This window comes from Camponotus floridanus, unplaced genomic scaffold (assembly GCF_003227725.1).
Source record: "Camponotus floridanus strain SB8 unplaced genomic scaffold, Cflo_v7.5 scaffold74, whole genome shotgun sequence".
NCBI lineage: Eukaryota > Metazoa > Arthropoda > Insecta > Hymenoptera > Formicidae > Camponotus > Camponotus floridanus.
Window position 1 is genome coordinate 295,769 of NW_020229843.1, and position 14,132 is coordinate 309,900.

At 36.2% G+C, this 14,132-nt stretch overlaps 2 protein-coding genes across 2 annotated transcripts; one reads left to right on the top strand and one right to left on the bottom strand.

Moving 5' to 3' along the window:
• Window positions 1-261: 261 nt before the first annotated feature.
• Window positions 262-2,084, bottom strand: LOC105256206 (glyoxylate/hydroxypyruvate reductase A). The gene is made up of 4 exons (XM_011265937.3): window positions 1,889-2,084; window positions 943-1,317; window positions 501-865; window positions 262-428 (listed from the first exon to the last, which is right to left on the bottom strand). The coding sequence occupies exons 1-4, from the start codon at window positions 2,055-2,057 to the stop codon at window positions 297-299; spliced, it is 1,041 nt and encodes a 346-aa protein (XP_011264239.2). The 5' UTR covers window positions 2,058-2,084; the 3' UTR covers window positions 262-296.
• Window positions 2,064-8,524, top strand: LOC105256205 (enhancer of polycomb homolog 1). The gene is made up of 11 exons (XM_020029057.2): window positions 2,064-2,229; window positions 2,533-3,457; window positions 4,367-4,505; window positions 4,600-4,841; window positions 5,053-5,309; window positions 5,412-5,532; window positions 5,635-5,934; window positions 6,376-6,527; window positions 6,617-6,754; window positions 6,946-8,046; window positions 8,251-8,524. The coding sequence occupies exons 2-11, from the start codon at window positions 3,305-3,307 to the stop codon at window positions 8,366-8,368; spliced, it is 2,721 nt and encodes a 906-aa protein (XP_019884616.1). The 5' UTR covers window positions 2,064-2,229; window positions 2,533-3,304; the 3' UTR covers window positions 8,369-8,524.
• The last annotated feature ends 5,608 nt before the right edge of the window (window positions 8,525-14,132 follow it).

Sequence of the window (14,132 nt, forward strand, 5' to 3'; positions counted from 1 at the left end):
AATTTAATTTAAAATACTATATAATGAAAATAAAGAAAAATAGATATATTTCAGTTTTTCTATAATTCTTTTGAAAATTATATATAGGTATAAAATTAAATTGTATACCTAAATTTTAGTACTGATGTACAATAGTATCTACATCGAAATATCTTAAACTTTATTGTTTATTTGAATTTATAAGTATTTTTAGTTGTAATAAATACTTTATATATAATGCTTATTTTTTGAATATAACATTTTTTAAATTATAACATACAGATTAGATACATGTGTTATATAGATATAATACAAAATTAATAGCCTTTATTAAAATCAAACATATTCATCATACTTTCTCCTTTCACATATCTAGTATAATTTGCAGTAAATTGCTCTACAACATCACGCAAATTTGTCACACCAGAATTATGTGGCGAAATAGTCACCTAAACAAATTAATATTACTAGTACAATCTAAATAAAAATCTTTTTATTCGATAATTAAAAATCATAATTACTTGTGGAAAATTCCATAGTTTGCTTTCCTTTGGCAATGGTTCTTTCTCAAACACATCTAAAATAGCAGCCGAAATCCACTTCTGTTCAAGAGCATTTATCAGATCTGCTTCTTTAATAACAGATCCACGTCCTATGTTAATAAAAATGCTATTTTTGGCTTTGCAATGCTGCAAAACAGTCCCATTTAAAAGCCCTTCTGTGTTTTGAGTAGATGGTAATATATTAATGATATAATCGCAATTTTCTAAGATATCTTGCAAACTATCTACAGTCCTATGTTCATCGAGATATGATAATTTTTCTTTTGGAGTACTGTTTGTCATTCCCCAGATAGTTGCACCAAATAACTTTAATTTCTCTGCGACTATAAAGAACAATAAGAAATGAATTTTTACAGATTTTATTTAATATTATGTTTAAATTTTGATATTTATAACTTACTAATTTTCCCTATCGTTCCTAGCCCTAGAATTCCTATGGTCAACTCACGTATATACCTATGATCTTTTATTTTGCCTTCTTGTTTCCATACAGCAAGCTTTTGATTCTCATACTGTTGTCTTTGATCGCGTTCAAAATTGACAATTTGCGCTATCACGTACTCAGACATGGCCAGCCCAAAAAATTCACCAGAGAAACGAGTGAGTACATAATTTTTTGGAGTATTCTGTATATGTGGAATAAGTTTGTCCAGACCAGCCCAGGTTGCTTGTATCCATTTGACTGATGTTAATTTGTTTATATAAGGTATCAATAAATCACAATCGGCCAATAATATTTCTGCTGCATTAAGTTTAGACAAAATATCTGCTTGTCCTATATTAGAAAATAATTCTATAAATCATATCTAATATACATATATATGGTTTAGATATGAATTAAAGTGATTTAGAGGATAAGTTAAATTAAAAAAACTTATATATTTTTGTTAAGCAAAATTAAAAATATATATTTAAATTATTAACTTTGTAACAATTATAATATTTCAGATATTGATGCAACTCCACTGTGTTTTCAAACCACAACAACATACATGAAGTCCTAAAAAGTAGTAAAGGCAACGAGAATATTTTCTTACGACATTGTTTCTAATCAGTTTCTCTTTCTGCATAATTATTAATCAATATTATTAGACTCGATCATCAATGACCGTTCGGAAAAATGCGCGCGAAAATTCGAATGTGTCAAACTTCCCGCTCTGCTGCACTTTTTTTTTACGTGCACGCACCCACGCGAAAGTGTTGGGAGGGGACCGTAATGGCAGCGGGAATTAACACGTGCTCGTCGCGAGGGGGCACGAGGGGAAAATTAAGTGAGTCGAGGAGATTCAGGCACGCATATTAATGTGTCGCGTTGTGCGCATGATACGAAACAAAATATGAAATACCTGGCGAAACGTCGGAAACGCGCAGATTCGGCAGCCGCAGTCGCAGATGGTGAGATAACCTAGGAATCGTAGACAGAACAACGACAATCTGCGTCATGTTACACGCCTTTCTCACTCCGCCATATGCGATTAGAGCTACGTGAGTCAGGCGCGTGACTCGCTCACGCATTTTTTATGCATTTTGTACATTCTCCGCATCATCTCCCCTTATTAGCGGAGCTGATAAGACGATTTCGCTCGTATCGACAAGGCGGTTTCGACGATAGACACAACACGTGGGCGATTTCAAACGCGCACTCTCTACACCTCTCTCTCGCATCCTCCTCTCTCCAACATCCAAGGTACATGCCTATTTTAGCTTAGATGCAGAAAGTGCAGCTAAAGCTAACCGAACTTTCTATTTATATAACGATATCGCTCGTTTAACACGGTAGCGAACGTCAACTTTTTCTCCCAATCATTCTGCATGTAATAATAGAAATGTCAATTCACGCTATTAATATTGCAATAATCGGATTTTAATACCGAGGGAAACGTCAGCGTGGTGATATGCGCAGCACGAAAGAATCGATGTATATAGATCGGGCGAGGAGAGATTACGCGCTATATTTGTAACTTTATGTAAGCTGTTTTGTATGTTTCAGGATTAGATAGAACCGAGGACTGTACGCGCGCGATTAAAGTAAAAATATATACAAACGACGAGAGGAGAGAGGGTCGAGTGAACACTTTGAAATAGTGCAACACGCTTGACGCACGTGTGCCTCTCGCCAATGTGCTTTTACGAGCGGAATTGCCTCGTGTGAAACGAAACTTCCGGTGAGCGTGTAACTTGTCCAAGACGCTGGTCGCGTGTTTAAAATTGGAAAATTGGGATCGGCTCGAGTCGAGCGCGGTACTCGCCGCGGGCCGAGGGGAGTCGAGCCCGGTCGAGCCTGGTCGAGGACGAGGCATCGAGGACAACCGATCCGTCTACCAGACGGCCGGACGCTCGGACGCTCGGATCTCGCGCCTCGCGCCGGTGGCGGCGACGCTCCTGACGCTTGACGCGCCTCGCGCGCCGATTCCCGCGCGGCGCACGTCGGCTCACGGAACTGCACGGCGGCGGCCGAACGTGTTAAATGGCTGTGCGTCGGCCATGATGGCTTTGAGCAGGGACCGTGTCACGCAAACATGTTTTCGAAGTGATATATCTCGTTTGGTGACTGAGTGACCGTGTTCCAGCGCGATGGCCGGGGAACGATGAGGCCCTGAGCGCTCTCTGTGCCGGGTAATTCGGCCCCAGGGCCCCCAGCCAGGCCTCAAAAGCAGGTCCACGGCGTTCCGCGAGCCCCCCCAACCGACCCGACTGGCCTCACGGTTTGCGGCCAGCCATCCTTGTTGGTTGTCAACACGCGCGAGCCAGCCGCCCTCAGGATGAGCAAGCTGTCGTTCAGGGCGCGCGCCCTGGACGCCTCCAAGCCCATGCCGGTCTACATGGCCGAGGAGCTGCCGGATCTGCCAGATTATTCGGCCATTAACCGCGCGGTGCCCCAAATGCCCAGCGGCATGGAAAAGGAGGAGGAATGCGTAAGTCGGAACGTCCAGCCTCTCGTTCCAGCATGTTTTCCCCGTCCGCCATCTTACCCACGGCGCGCGATTTCGTAAACAACCGGCAGATGGCGAGTCCCCCGTCATCGTGCACCCTGGAAAATTGTTGCAATTTTCCACTTTTTAACGTAATTGCCAATCCATTCGCGATCCTCGACCTTATTCCCCGTGCGCTTCCCTTCCCGATCTGACTCGCCGCGACAGCTGTCAACGTTTGCTTCGCCAGCAATCTCAAACTGTTACCTTGCGCTACATGATGCTGGTTTCCTGCACAAAATGTCAAATGTTTCTCTGCTCAACGTTTTGACAAACCCTCTCGCGATGCCTTTTACACCCTAGAATCTTTTACATGCACGCGACGATTCTCTGGAATCTACTTTTATTAAGAAACTTGAAAATGTATGCATTCTTATGAAGATTTCCTTAACTTTATTATGCGCATTACGTTGTATGCTATTTGCAGCGAGTTACAGACATACTTATACTTGTAATATCAAAACAATAGTAAATATCTCTCATCTTTTGCAGTTTTATGTCTAGATAACAATGTATCAATGTTTGATAATTATATTTATAAGTTTTATGAAAAAAAAACATTACTTGACAGTATTGAAAACATATCTAATATTACTATCCTTTTTGTTGGTAATGCATGTATAATTATGACATATGGAAACATTAGATTAATCTTAGTTAAAATAAATTTCTCAAAATAATAGATGATAATGTACTAGGAAATTTAAATTTAATTGTTAAATTTTCAAGATACATTTTTGTAAATATATTATACTTTGTGTGTGTATATGTAAAAATGTTATTTACATATAATAATAATTGCTATTAACAAATACTTTACTATGAGTTTAATAAGAAAATCTTGTTATACAGGAACATCATCTTCAAAGAGCAATATGCACAGGTCTAATTATTCCTACTCCTGAAGTAACCGATCTGGCAGATGCGGAAGCTTATGACAGGATATATCCTGCTGATTATAAGATGCCTCGCCAATTAATACACATGCAACGTAAGAACCTGTTAACATATCATTTCGTAAAGTATTTTTACAACTGATTATTTCTGATAAGTAATTAATGGATTAATTTCTTCCTTGTTAACAGCCTTTGCTATGGAACAAGATATACCTGATTATGATATGGATTCGGAAGACGAAAAATGGGTTGCTGTACAAAGCCGCAAAATGGACTTGACTCCTCTCCAATTTGAAGAGATGATGGATCGTCTGGAGAAGAGTTCAGGACAAACTGTAGTTACCCTTAGTGAAGCCAAGGCACTTTTGAAAGAGGATGATGATTTAATTATTGCGGTTTTTGATTATTGGCTCAACAAACGTCTTAAAACTGTAAGCATCATTTGTCCAATGTGACTTTGAGGTTAGGTTGCTTTGTCTTATATGTATATGCTTATATTATCTACTAGAAATGTACAAATATGTAGAAATTGTATTTTATTAGTTTATTTCTCATTTCTTTTTATGAAATTAGTTAAATTTTTATAAATTAATTTCTTAAATATTGTTTGATTTTAATTATGTTTATCTATTTTTTTTGCAGCAACATCCACTGTTATTAACAGTTAAAACGGAAAATCGATTCGGTTCGACCACCAACAATCCGTATCTCGCATTTAGACGACGTACGGAGAAGATGCAGACTCGCAAGAATCGCAAAAATGATGAGACAAGCTATGAGAAGATGCTAAAGCTTCGTAGGGATCTTAGCAGGGCAGTCACGCTTTTGGAAATGGTGAAACGCAGAGAAAAGACGAAACGGGAACATCTGCATCTCACAATCGAAATTTATGAGAAACGGTAGTATAAAATTGTAATAATGTATTGTTATACGTATAATATAAGTGTTGTTACATGTATTTTGTTTTTGCTAAGTTAAAATCACATCTCCGATTTGTTTAGGTATCAAGCGCAAGATTTCAATGGGCAAATATTGGCAGAGGTGTCGGCGTTAAAGACACCAAGACCAGCATTTGCTCCGCTCTTTACCAATCAATTTGTTCATCAAAATTGGACAAACAAAGTTTGTAGTAAAATATATATTAACATTAAAGAACCATTATTTTTGTGTACTATCTAATGTGTAATGGGTACTGTATAATGATTTAATTCTGCTTTAATCTAGGATGAAGTAATGCCCAGGAAAGAAAAAAGACAGTACAAGAAACGGAAACATAAAACAGACAGCAGGACAGGAAATTTAGAAGACACCAGTGTTCGTAGCGGTACGGGTAGCGGTAGCGGTCGAGGAAATCGTCCAGTTCTCGGAGGCGGGCTGGACCCGCTCATTAGCTCGGATGAAGACAGTCCGCTTCCATCTCATTCACACTCCCAGCCCTCATTATCCTCCGACCGCGATGATGAAGACACCGTAGATGAAGGTCAATTTGCGTTTCGTCGAAATAGGAATAACTCTTATTTACCGGTAAGTCGCTTTATTTGCCTTTTTTCTTAAATTATCAATTTTGTCTATCGTTATGATATATTTTGTTCATTATTCAAATCGCGCAAAGAATATTGACAAAATGTTAAAATATATTTTGCATCACAATATTTTATTCTAATTTATTCTTTAAACAAGTTCAAAGCACTTAATTAGTTAAATGTTTGATTAATGCAAAAATATTTGTTTTATTATATACGATATTTGAAACTTGTTGAAAATATATTTTGAAATATATACTTAAATTATCAAAATTATTAAGTTAATTGATTTTTTTAAATTTATCACTCCGAAATATCGATGACACGTGTTTTAGATGTTTCAACTTTTTTTCGTATGTGTCACTGCAATTAAGCTCTTAAAAAGCTATGGAAATAATTAAAAATTTTTTTTAGAACTATAAATATAAAATTTTTTTTGTAGCCTGTATCAGGTGGTTTTGGAAATTGGCCTTGGTGTGATAAAGACGAAGGCGGTTTAGCTGAGAAGAAGTACAGGTTTGCGCTGACTAGCATTAGCAAACCAGTGCCAAGGTGTATTGGCCTTGCACGACGGAGGATTGGTCGAGGTGGCAGGTATGATATATGCGAATATTACGTGAGAAAATGTTTAATTATGTTTGTCTGATGTTGTGTTTGTTTATTATTGTCAATATTATTTTCAGAGTTATACTAGATCGTTGTACGGCCGATATAGACGACATGTGGTCTTCTTTAGACTTTACGATACATGATTCCAAGCGTGAGCAACAAATGGATTCAAACGCGACTGCCACAGCGACGACCACTGTTAAAAAAGAGTGGTATATCCTTATTATATTTTGTTATTATTTATTAATAAATTATACGCTCTTATAATATGCTTTTAATATTTATTAAAAGCTTTAATAAATGTTTTTATATTTATTTAAGGATTTATATAGTTTTAATTTTTAAGAGAAAGAATTCTTTTTACAACTATATCACGTATTACACTTATATCTCTGTTTGGCAGGTTACATTTTCGACCAAAGACTCCACCTGTGTCAGTGCATAGTCCAAGCGAGGAGAGTAGCGATGACATGGATTTGGATGTAGAGCCGATGACGTCTCGATCCAAGCTTCCATACCCGTTTCCACCCGAGGCAACGTCCATATGCATCGAGGTGGAGCCGGAACGTGCGGGTGACGAGTCACCGTTCACATCGGAATTTAATATCGCAGATTACTTCCCGACAGACACCGTGTCGGACTTTGAATTTGCGGTAGCGAACCTCAATAGTACGGGTAATACCAGCGGTCTGTCGGACAACAGTGGCGTGAAAGAATCGCGGACAGACGACGAGCTGGGCAGTTCGCACTTTGTGGTAACACCGCTCATGAGTAATCTGTTTGCGCCGCCCACGACGACGCAGCAGGCTCGGCCTCCTCAGTGCAGTGGTGGCAGTTTCAGTGGTGGTTCTAGTGTACATACTTCTACGAGTTCTTCGTCGATTCCTCCGTTGTCCTCCGTTATCGTCACGTGTACGACTAATCAAGTTGCCGTAGCATCAAGTACAGTGTCCACGCAGTGCACCAATGTCGGCATGGGTGTCACGGTCGACACGCAGTCAAATCATCATCAACTCAACAAGCAACAACACAGACAATTACCCAACAATAGTAACGCTGCCTCCATTCTCTCGAAATCCTTGACTAGTCCAACAAATAATAGGAATGGCAGCAATTGCGGCGTTGGAAGTGGTGGTGGAAATGGTGGTGGTAGTGGTAGTAGTGCAAACATTAGAGTGTTCAGTGCGAGCACTGCATGCAGTGGCGGCAGCGGCAGTAGCGGTGGTAGTGGTAATGGTAGTAGCGTTACAAACTTTGGCAACAGCCACCAGAACGGTCCGCTGCCGCATATAAACAATTCTAACAATCTGACAAACAGCACCCATGTCGTGAACAACCAACAGTCCACGTTAGTTTTGCCACAGAAGCATCCGCCGTCCAATTTGCTACCTGGCCTGATAGCGCAAAGTAAATTGGCGAGTCTCGCGAGGCAGCAGCAGCAGCAGACGCAGAATCAGGCGCAACAGGTCCCAACGTCCGGGGAAATTACGCTTAATAGTAATAGGTAATTCGATATTTCTAGTTTATAACTTTCAATTAGAAATTTTAAACGAAAATAATAAACTTTTCTATGTAAATATAAAAGAATTGGCAGAAACATTGTTGACAAAGTGTCTTCAACAACACTGAAACGCGATTGCCTGATTATATACAGAGTATATTTCAGCTTTAACAATTAAACAACATCTTATTAATTGTTTGTTTTTAGTGAAAATTTGGATATGGAGGTGGATGGAGTGGACAATTCGCCGTGCGATAGCAAACCGCAGCAGCAGCAGCTCGTACGAGCGAACAAAACAAATTCACTGGCGATGGAAGTGACATGATGCCTGCTGTCGGCACCCCTGTTGCCGCCAATACGTCACTGGGGGCTTCGTTAAATTCTCTTACCTTGCCTATGATGTCTGCCTCGGACGGGAGATTGGACACGTACTGATGATATACTGCGCTACATGTTGACGTGAAAGAGCGATACGGCTAGGTACAATTGCAAAACTGCTCTTTCGATCAGTTGCTTTATTATACGGCGATGCAAATCAGCGATAGCGTGGATTCTGATGCAAGTATCAAGTTTCTTTTTCTTCATTGAGAGGGGATTGTAATCGATCCATATTTTTCAAATTTCTCTTTTCCTTGCTCATTGAACGACCATAGCCATTTACGATTGCTAAATATGACCATGATAGCCATGTAAAAAAATGTTGCCATTGTTCCTGTGTAGATACAATATTCCGAAGTTAATGTATCCAATTGCCCGAAATTAGCACTTAATATTTTTAATAACAGTGCTCGTTTTCTTTATATCGTGTAAAAATGGAGGACAATATATATATATATATATATATATATATATATATATATATATATAGCCAGAGGATAAATTACATCCTGGCTCTCACGAAGAATACATATTAATGTAGGCAAAGTTTTAAAATTATACATATAATTAAGTTTCTCTTCAAAACATAGCGTGCAATACTGTTTTGTTGTTTTTAGTCTGCAATAATCTCATTCGTTCAATGCAAGGAAAACTATAATCAGAAATATATAAATTATTACATGTTTAGGTTATCGAAATCCCTTATTTATCAGCTTCAATAAAATAATTGGTAGACACATACAACAAGCTTTCTCAGACACAGCATTAATTATTGGATTATCGCAAATAAAGCCCTTTTAACTTTGTACATCTCGTGTAACATTTGTCACACACATTCAAGATATACACTCAAGAATACAGAGGCTTTGAGTTTTATAATAGATATTGATCAATAATTATCTTAATTTTATTTTATTATGATAATCGATCAACAATTATTTTACAAAATCGTGTAATCGAAATATTTCAGAAAATGAAGGATGATTTAGAAATAATTTATGCTATAAATTTCTTTATAATAAAATCTAAAGAAATTAAATTCAAAGCGTTACATTAACAATAAAATTAACAATGAAAACAATAGAAATTTTATAATAATCTGCTCTTATAAGTACAATAGTATGCTTGGATTATTTTTTTCATCGCTTTCCAGATAAATGACACTATACAGAAAACGAAAGATAGATTAATTAATTTCTTACGAAAACGTACGATTTTCCTCTGTACATATATAAAAAAAGATTCGGTTCGAATATTATATGACTTTATATAGAGTAATGCTATTTCCTTATATATATGCATATATATATATATATATATATATATATATATATATATATACATATATATAAAATACTATGTTAAAGGCTTCCAGGCTGTGAAATATCGAAGCTATTGTTATCAATGAACTTTTGATAGCATTAAGTCATTATAATCATAAAAGAACTTTCTTTTTTTCTCTTTCTCCAGTAATCGCCAAAACGTACATTTTGATACATGCACATCGGTGGTCTACGTATTATATGCGACTGATGTCCGATTATAGGATAATTTTATAATGTTGCGTTTGGAAAAGCTTGTATCACAAGATTTGCGAAAAAAAGCATATAATACTGTGTTAGAATCTACAAAGCTCACTGGGGCAATGTATAAGAACACTTATGTCTTTCACACTAGTGACTGAGAGAAACTTTACCACTATCGATATTAGGGATACTGAAATATTGAAATATTTTGACAAAAGTCTTTGGCAAAGTAAATACATATGATTAAATTTCATTGCCTTTGAAAAGACAGATTTCTTAATATAACTTTATATATCTGTTCTTCATGTATTTCACGCGACTCAATTTATTCCGTAATTTTTTCTTTTCATTTCTCAAATGTGTGTGAATTTAAGTGAAATGAGAAATGAAGTAAAAAAGCTCTATTATACGATATTCTGCACTTCCTTCTACCACATTTTTATCTGCCATCTCACAGACTCGATAACATTTTACCATAGATAAATATAAGAAAGCTGCTCGAAAGCTGTTCGATATTCATTCTTACTTATAGAATAGAATTCTTATATTACTTGGATATGAATATCGAAATTCAAGCCCATACAAATCTTGTTGCACATTACGTACAAATTTTGAAAATTCGAGCATGTGGATAAAATTTACAGGCGTGCCATCGTTAAATTTCTGTTTGAATAGATATTTTTCTCAATCGAAAAGGCAATGCCAAATTATATACGAATGATATTCATTCTTTCACCGGCATGCATATGTAATTACCTGCAAAGTCCAAGCGAAGAATTTATTGATTCAACTGAACAAATTATCTACCTAAAGGCAAATATTTACAATTCGTTCAAAACATCTTGTCATTTCACATTTAATCGATATATATTATTCGCTTACATTGTTCTTTCTGATAAAGTATATAAAAACTTTCACAAAGACAAACTTTGATTTATTATCTTGGAAAATGACTAATGTGTTATAGTATTTCCACATGCTATATGCGTGACGCTCTCTTCCTCCCTTAGTCTTTCTATTATCTTTTTCTGCTATTTGATCGGAGTGCAAAAGTTGCAAGAAAATTGTGAAAAAAAAACATGTAGAAGACACGAGAGAATATTTTTACGATCAAATGACAATATCGACTGGACATTTTATTTCTGAATATACGTTATGTCCTAAATAAGGCATTCTTTCCGAATGCTATCTTTTTAGGATATATCGAAAGATTCGATATCGGGTGATTTTTTATTTTGTCGAAGTACTTTGCGAAAAACAGATCTCTTTTGTACCTTCTACAGTCACATTTAATTCTTATTTTTTTTTAATACATTGATAGTTGTATCTTGTTACTGCAACCAGAATAACCGCATGAAAGAGTTAAATATAAGTTTCGAGATTGCACAGAGAGAGAGAAAGAGAGCTCTTGATTGTTATTGTTAGAAATTAAAACACGCAGGCACTGATCATTGAGTAATTGCCGGTATAAAATGAATTCCTGATTTATGAATGCCTATTTCAAAGAAACCTCTCGCGTTAGCGAGCAATGAAACTGATTTGTCGCCAGCCGTAACGCGAGAACGGGGGATATAAAATTACGATGCGAATATGTTATAAATTGTGTAAAAAAAAAAGAAGGCAGACTTCTCGAAATCGTAATAAAATAAAACAAAAAAAAGGATATATTGTACATATAAAAATAATTACGCTTATTGTATCTCTTATTTTTAGGTAATTAACTAAATAATTGTAATAAAAAAAATGTTGTTGTGGTAGGCGCACAGCGAAACGTGTACGAAAATTTATGAATTCAAGACGATTTTAGAAGGGAGGAGTAATAAAGAAATTTTATCCTGGATAGGACTTATTATTTTGTTAAGATCTTCACACACACTTTTCGCCTGTATATTATAATAATATTTTTTGTGAAATCCGTTTTCTGACACATATTTGTACATACTCTTTAGATATTTCATTATTTCTCTCGTTTTTCTCAGATTCACTGTTGCGCGCGAAGCCGTATCCTCCATTCTCTCCACTTTATTCGCTCGTATTCGTATAGCGTTTGGCTTTTATAAGTGTTATTTGCTCGTCATGAAAAACACATACATTCACACACACACACAACACACGCATACACATACATACATACATACATGTGTGTATACATGCATATATATATGCTGCTATCGAGATTTTTAGCGACGCCTTAAAAAGAAAGAAACGATAACTCTTCCGCCAAATGATTTTGAGAAGAACGAGCGATTTTATGTGAATGAAAAAAAAAAAGAAATTCGAGAATATGTATTTGTAAAGAAGAAGAGTAATTTGTTTATTTTAGTTGGAACGCTTTAAAAAAAACGAAGTATAGTGGTATATATGAATTTTTATATAAAATTTATTAATGTTAAAAATATAAAGACCCCCCAAAATAGCCATTTTAAAATTAAATAAAACGTCGAGAATCATCAAGATTTGATCGCTCCAACCAAAGACTGAGTTCGCTTTACATTTCTGATTTGGCAAACACGAAATTCCACTGCAGTTAAGACCGTTTTGTTCTGCGAAAACTCGCAGGAAAAATAAAATTTGTTCCAATCAAACTCCCATGTGAGTTGAGACTATTAAAAATGCTTGGAAATATCTTGGGAGATATTTTCGAGAAATGTGATTAAGAAAATAAAAGTAATCGGTCGTATCAGACGGTGAGATTTCGTGTTTACCCAATTCGTTGCATTCGCGAGAAACAATAGTATATCATGTAAGTAGAAATAAGACAGATCAATGCAAATATTCTCTGAGAATGATCGAGACGAGGAGAAGAGAAGAAGGAAACTAATTTGCGCGAAGAAAAAAAAAACAAAGAGATTATCGAGAAGAGGAATGAGCTTATGGTTAATAGGTATCTAGACGAGAAAAAGCTCCACGACATTTTTCTGCGTGTTAAAAAAACAGATTTACCGATAATATCGACTGACGCGTCGAGACACACGATGTGTATCTACTTATACATGTATTTTATTCTGTGAATATACAGTAGGGCTTCTGCGTCGCTGTGCGACAGGAAGATGTAATCGGAAAAAAAACAAAGAGAGAAGAGACGAAATAAAGCGTTTCTCAACCAAAGCTCCGATTTGGACGAAACTTTGGACGCGAGTAATAAAAAAATTTTTCTCGAAAAGAATAACTTGTAATAGAGTCGGAGAACTTGCGGAAGAGGGAAAGTGACGTAGAGAGTTCTATATAATTACATATATAGAATATTCACTCTCTCTAGAGAGACACAACCCTTCGACCTGTTCTTCGATACGATTATTTAATCTTTTGTCACCTGATAACACCTTTTACTTGAAAAAAACGTGCATGGCTCGTCCGACTGTCCGGAAATCCGGCAGATTGTCAGATGTAATTGTCAAAAATATACTGAAATACACGTCTTATTTATTGAAACAACTACCATCCGGCGAATGATTTACATTCCTGAATTAACTATTACACGCCGTACAATATACGTTTCCTTAAATGTTTTTTTATTTTGCGTTGGTTCGAGAGTTGATTATGGAACATGCGAACGATTCCTCCAGTTTCTTTTAAGGAAACGTCTTTTTTTTCATCTAAGCGAGATTTCGTTGATCCTCGTATTTTTCTGAAGTGAATAGAGGTGTTACCAGGTAGATGAGTCAACATTTCCTACGACTTATGTATAGAGACCTAAGTATTAATATTCGTGATTATTGCGATTAACACACTGATAGCAGACGATGTAACTAATTGAGTGTATATAAGTAAGTCAATTTACGGGTTGCATTTTGGCTATTAAATATATTCTAATTACTATGTAACTCCGAGGATGAGGAGAGGGAAGGAAAATCGGCAAACTTTAAACTCTGAACGACTTATTGTACATATTCGTATACATATGTACGTATACACGTAACACAGCTCGTGAGCCTGTACATGCAAACGACATACATATATAAATATATATATATAAATACAAATATAGAAATATAAAACGAGAGAGAAAGAGAGAGAGAGAAGAATGCCACGCGTTTTAAGTCACGAATTCACTGTATACGGTATCTCCGAGCATTTCGAGTCTGAAAACAATTCAAAAATTCACTTATTATATTTTAAAGTGCAATCATACATTATTTTAAATATATTGGACACGTATCTCAGTTTTTCACGCGGAGAACAAAA

Coding starts and splice junctions, on each gene's coding strand:
- LOC105256206 (XM_011265937.3), bottom strand. CDS start 2,057: ATGCGTGAGCGAGTCACGCGCCTGACTCACGTAGCTCTAATCGCATAT. Junction 866..942: donor AGGAACGATAGGGAAAATTA/GTAAGTTATAAA, acceptor TGTTCTTTATAG/TCGCAGAGAAATTAAAGTTA. Junction 429..500: donor AACTATGGAATTTTCCACAA/GTAATTATGATT, acceptor TAATTTGTTTAG/GTGACTATTTCGCCACATAA.
- LOC105256205 (XM_020029057.2), top strand. CDS start 3,305: ATGAGCAAGCTGTCGTTCAGGGCGCGCGCCCTGGACGCCTCCAAGCCC. Junction 4,506..4,599: donor CCAATTAATACACATGCAAC/GTAAGAACCTGT, acceptor CCTTGTTAACAG/CCTTTGCTATGGAACAAGAT. Junction 4,842..5,052: donor TCAACAAACGTCTTAAAACT/GTAAGCATCATT, acceptor TTTTTTTTGCAG/CAACATCCACTGTTATTAAC.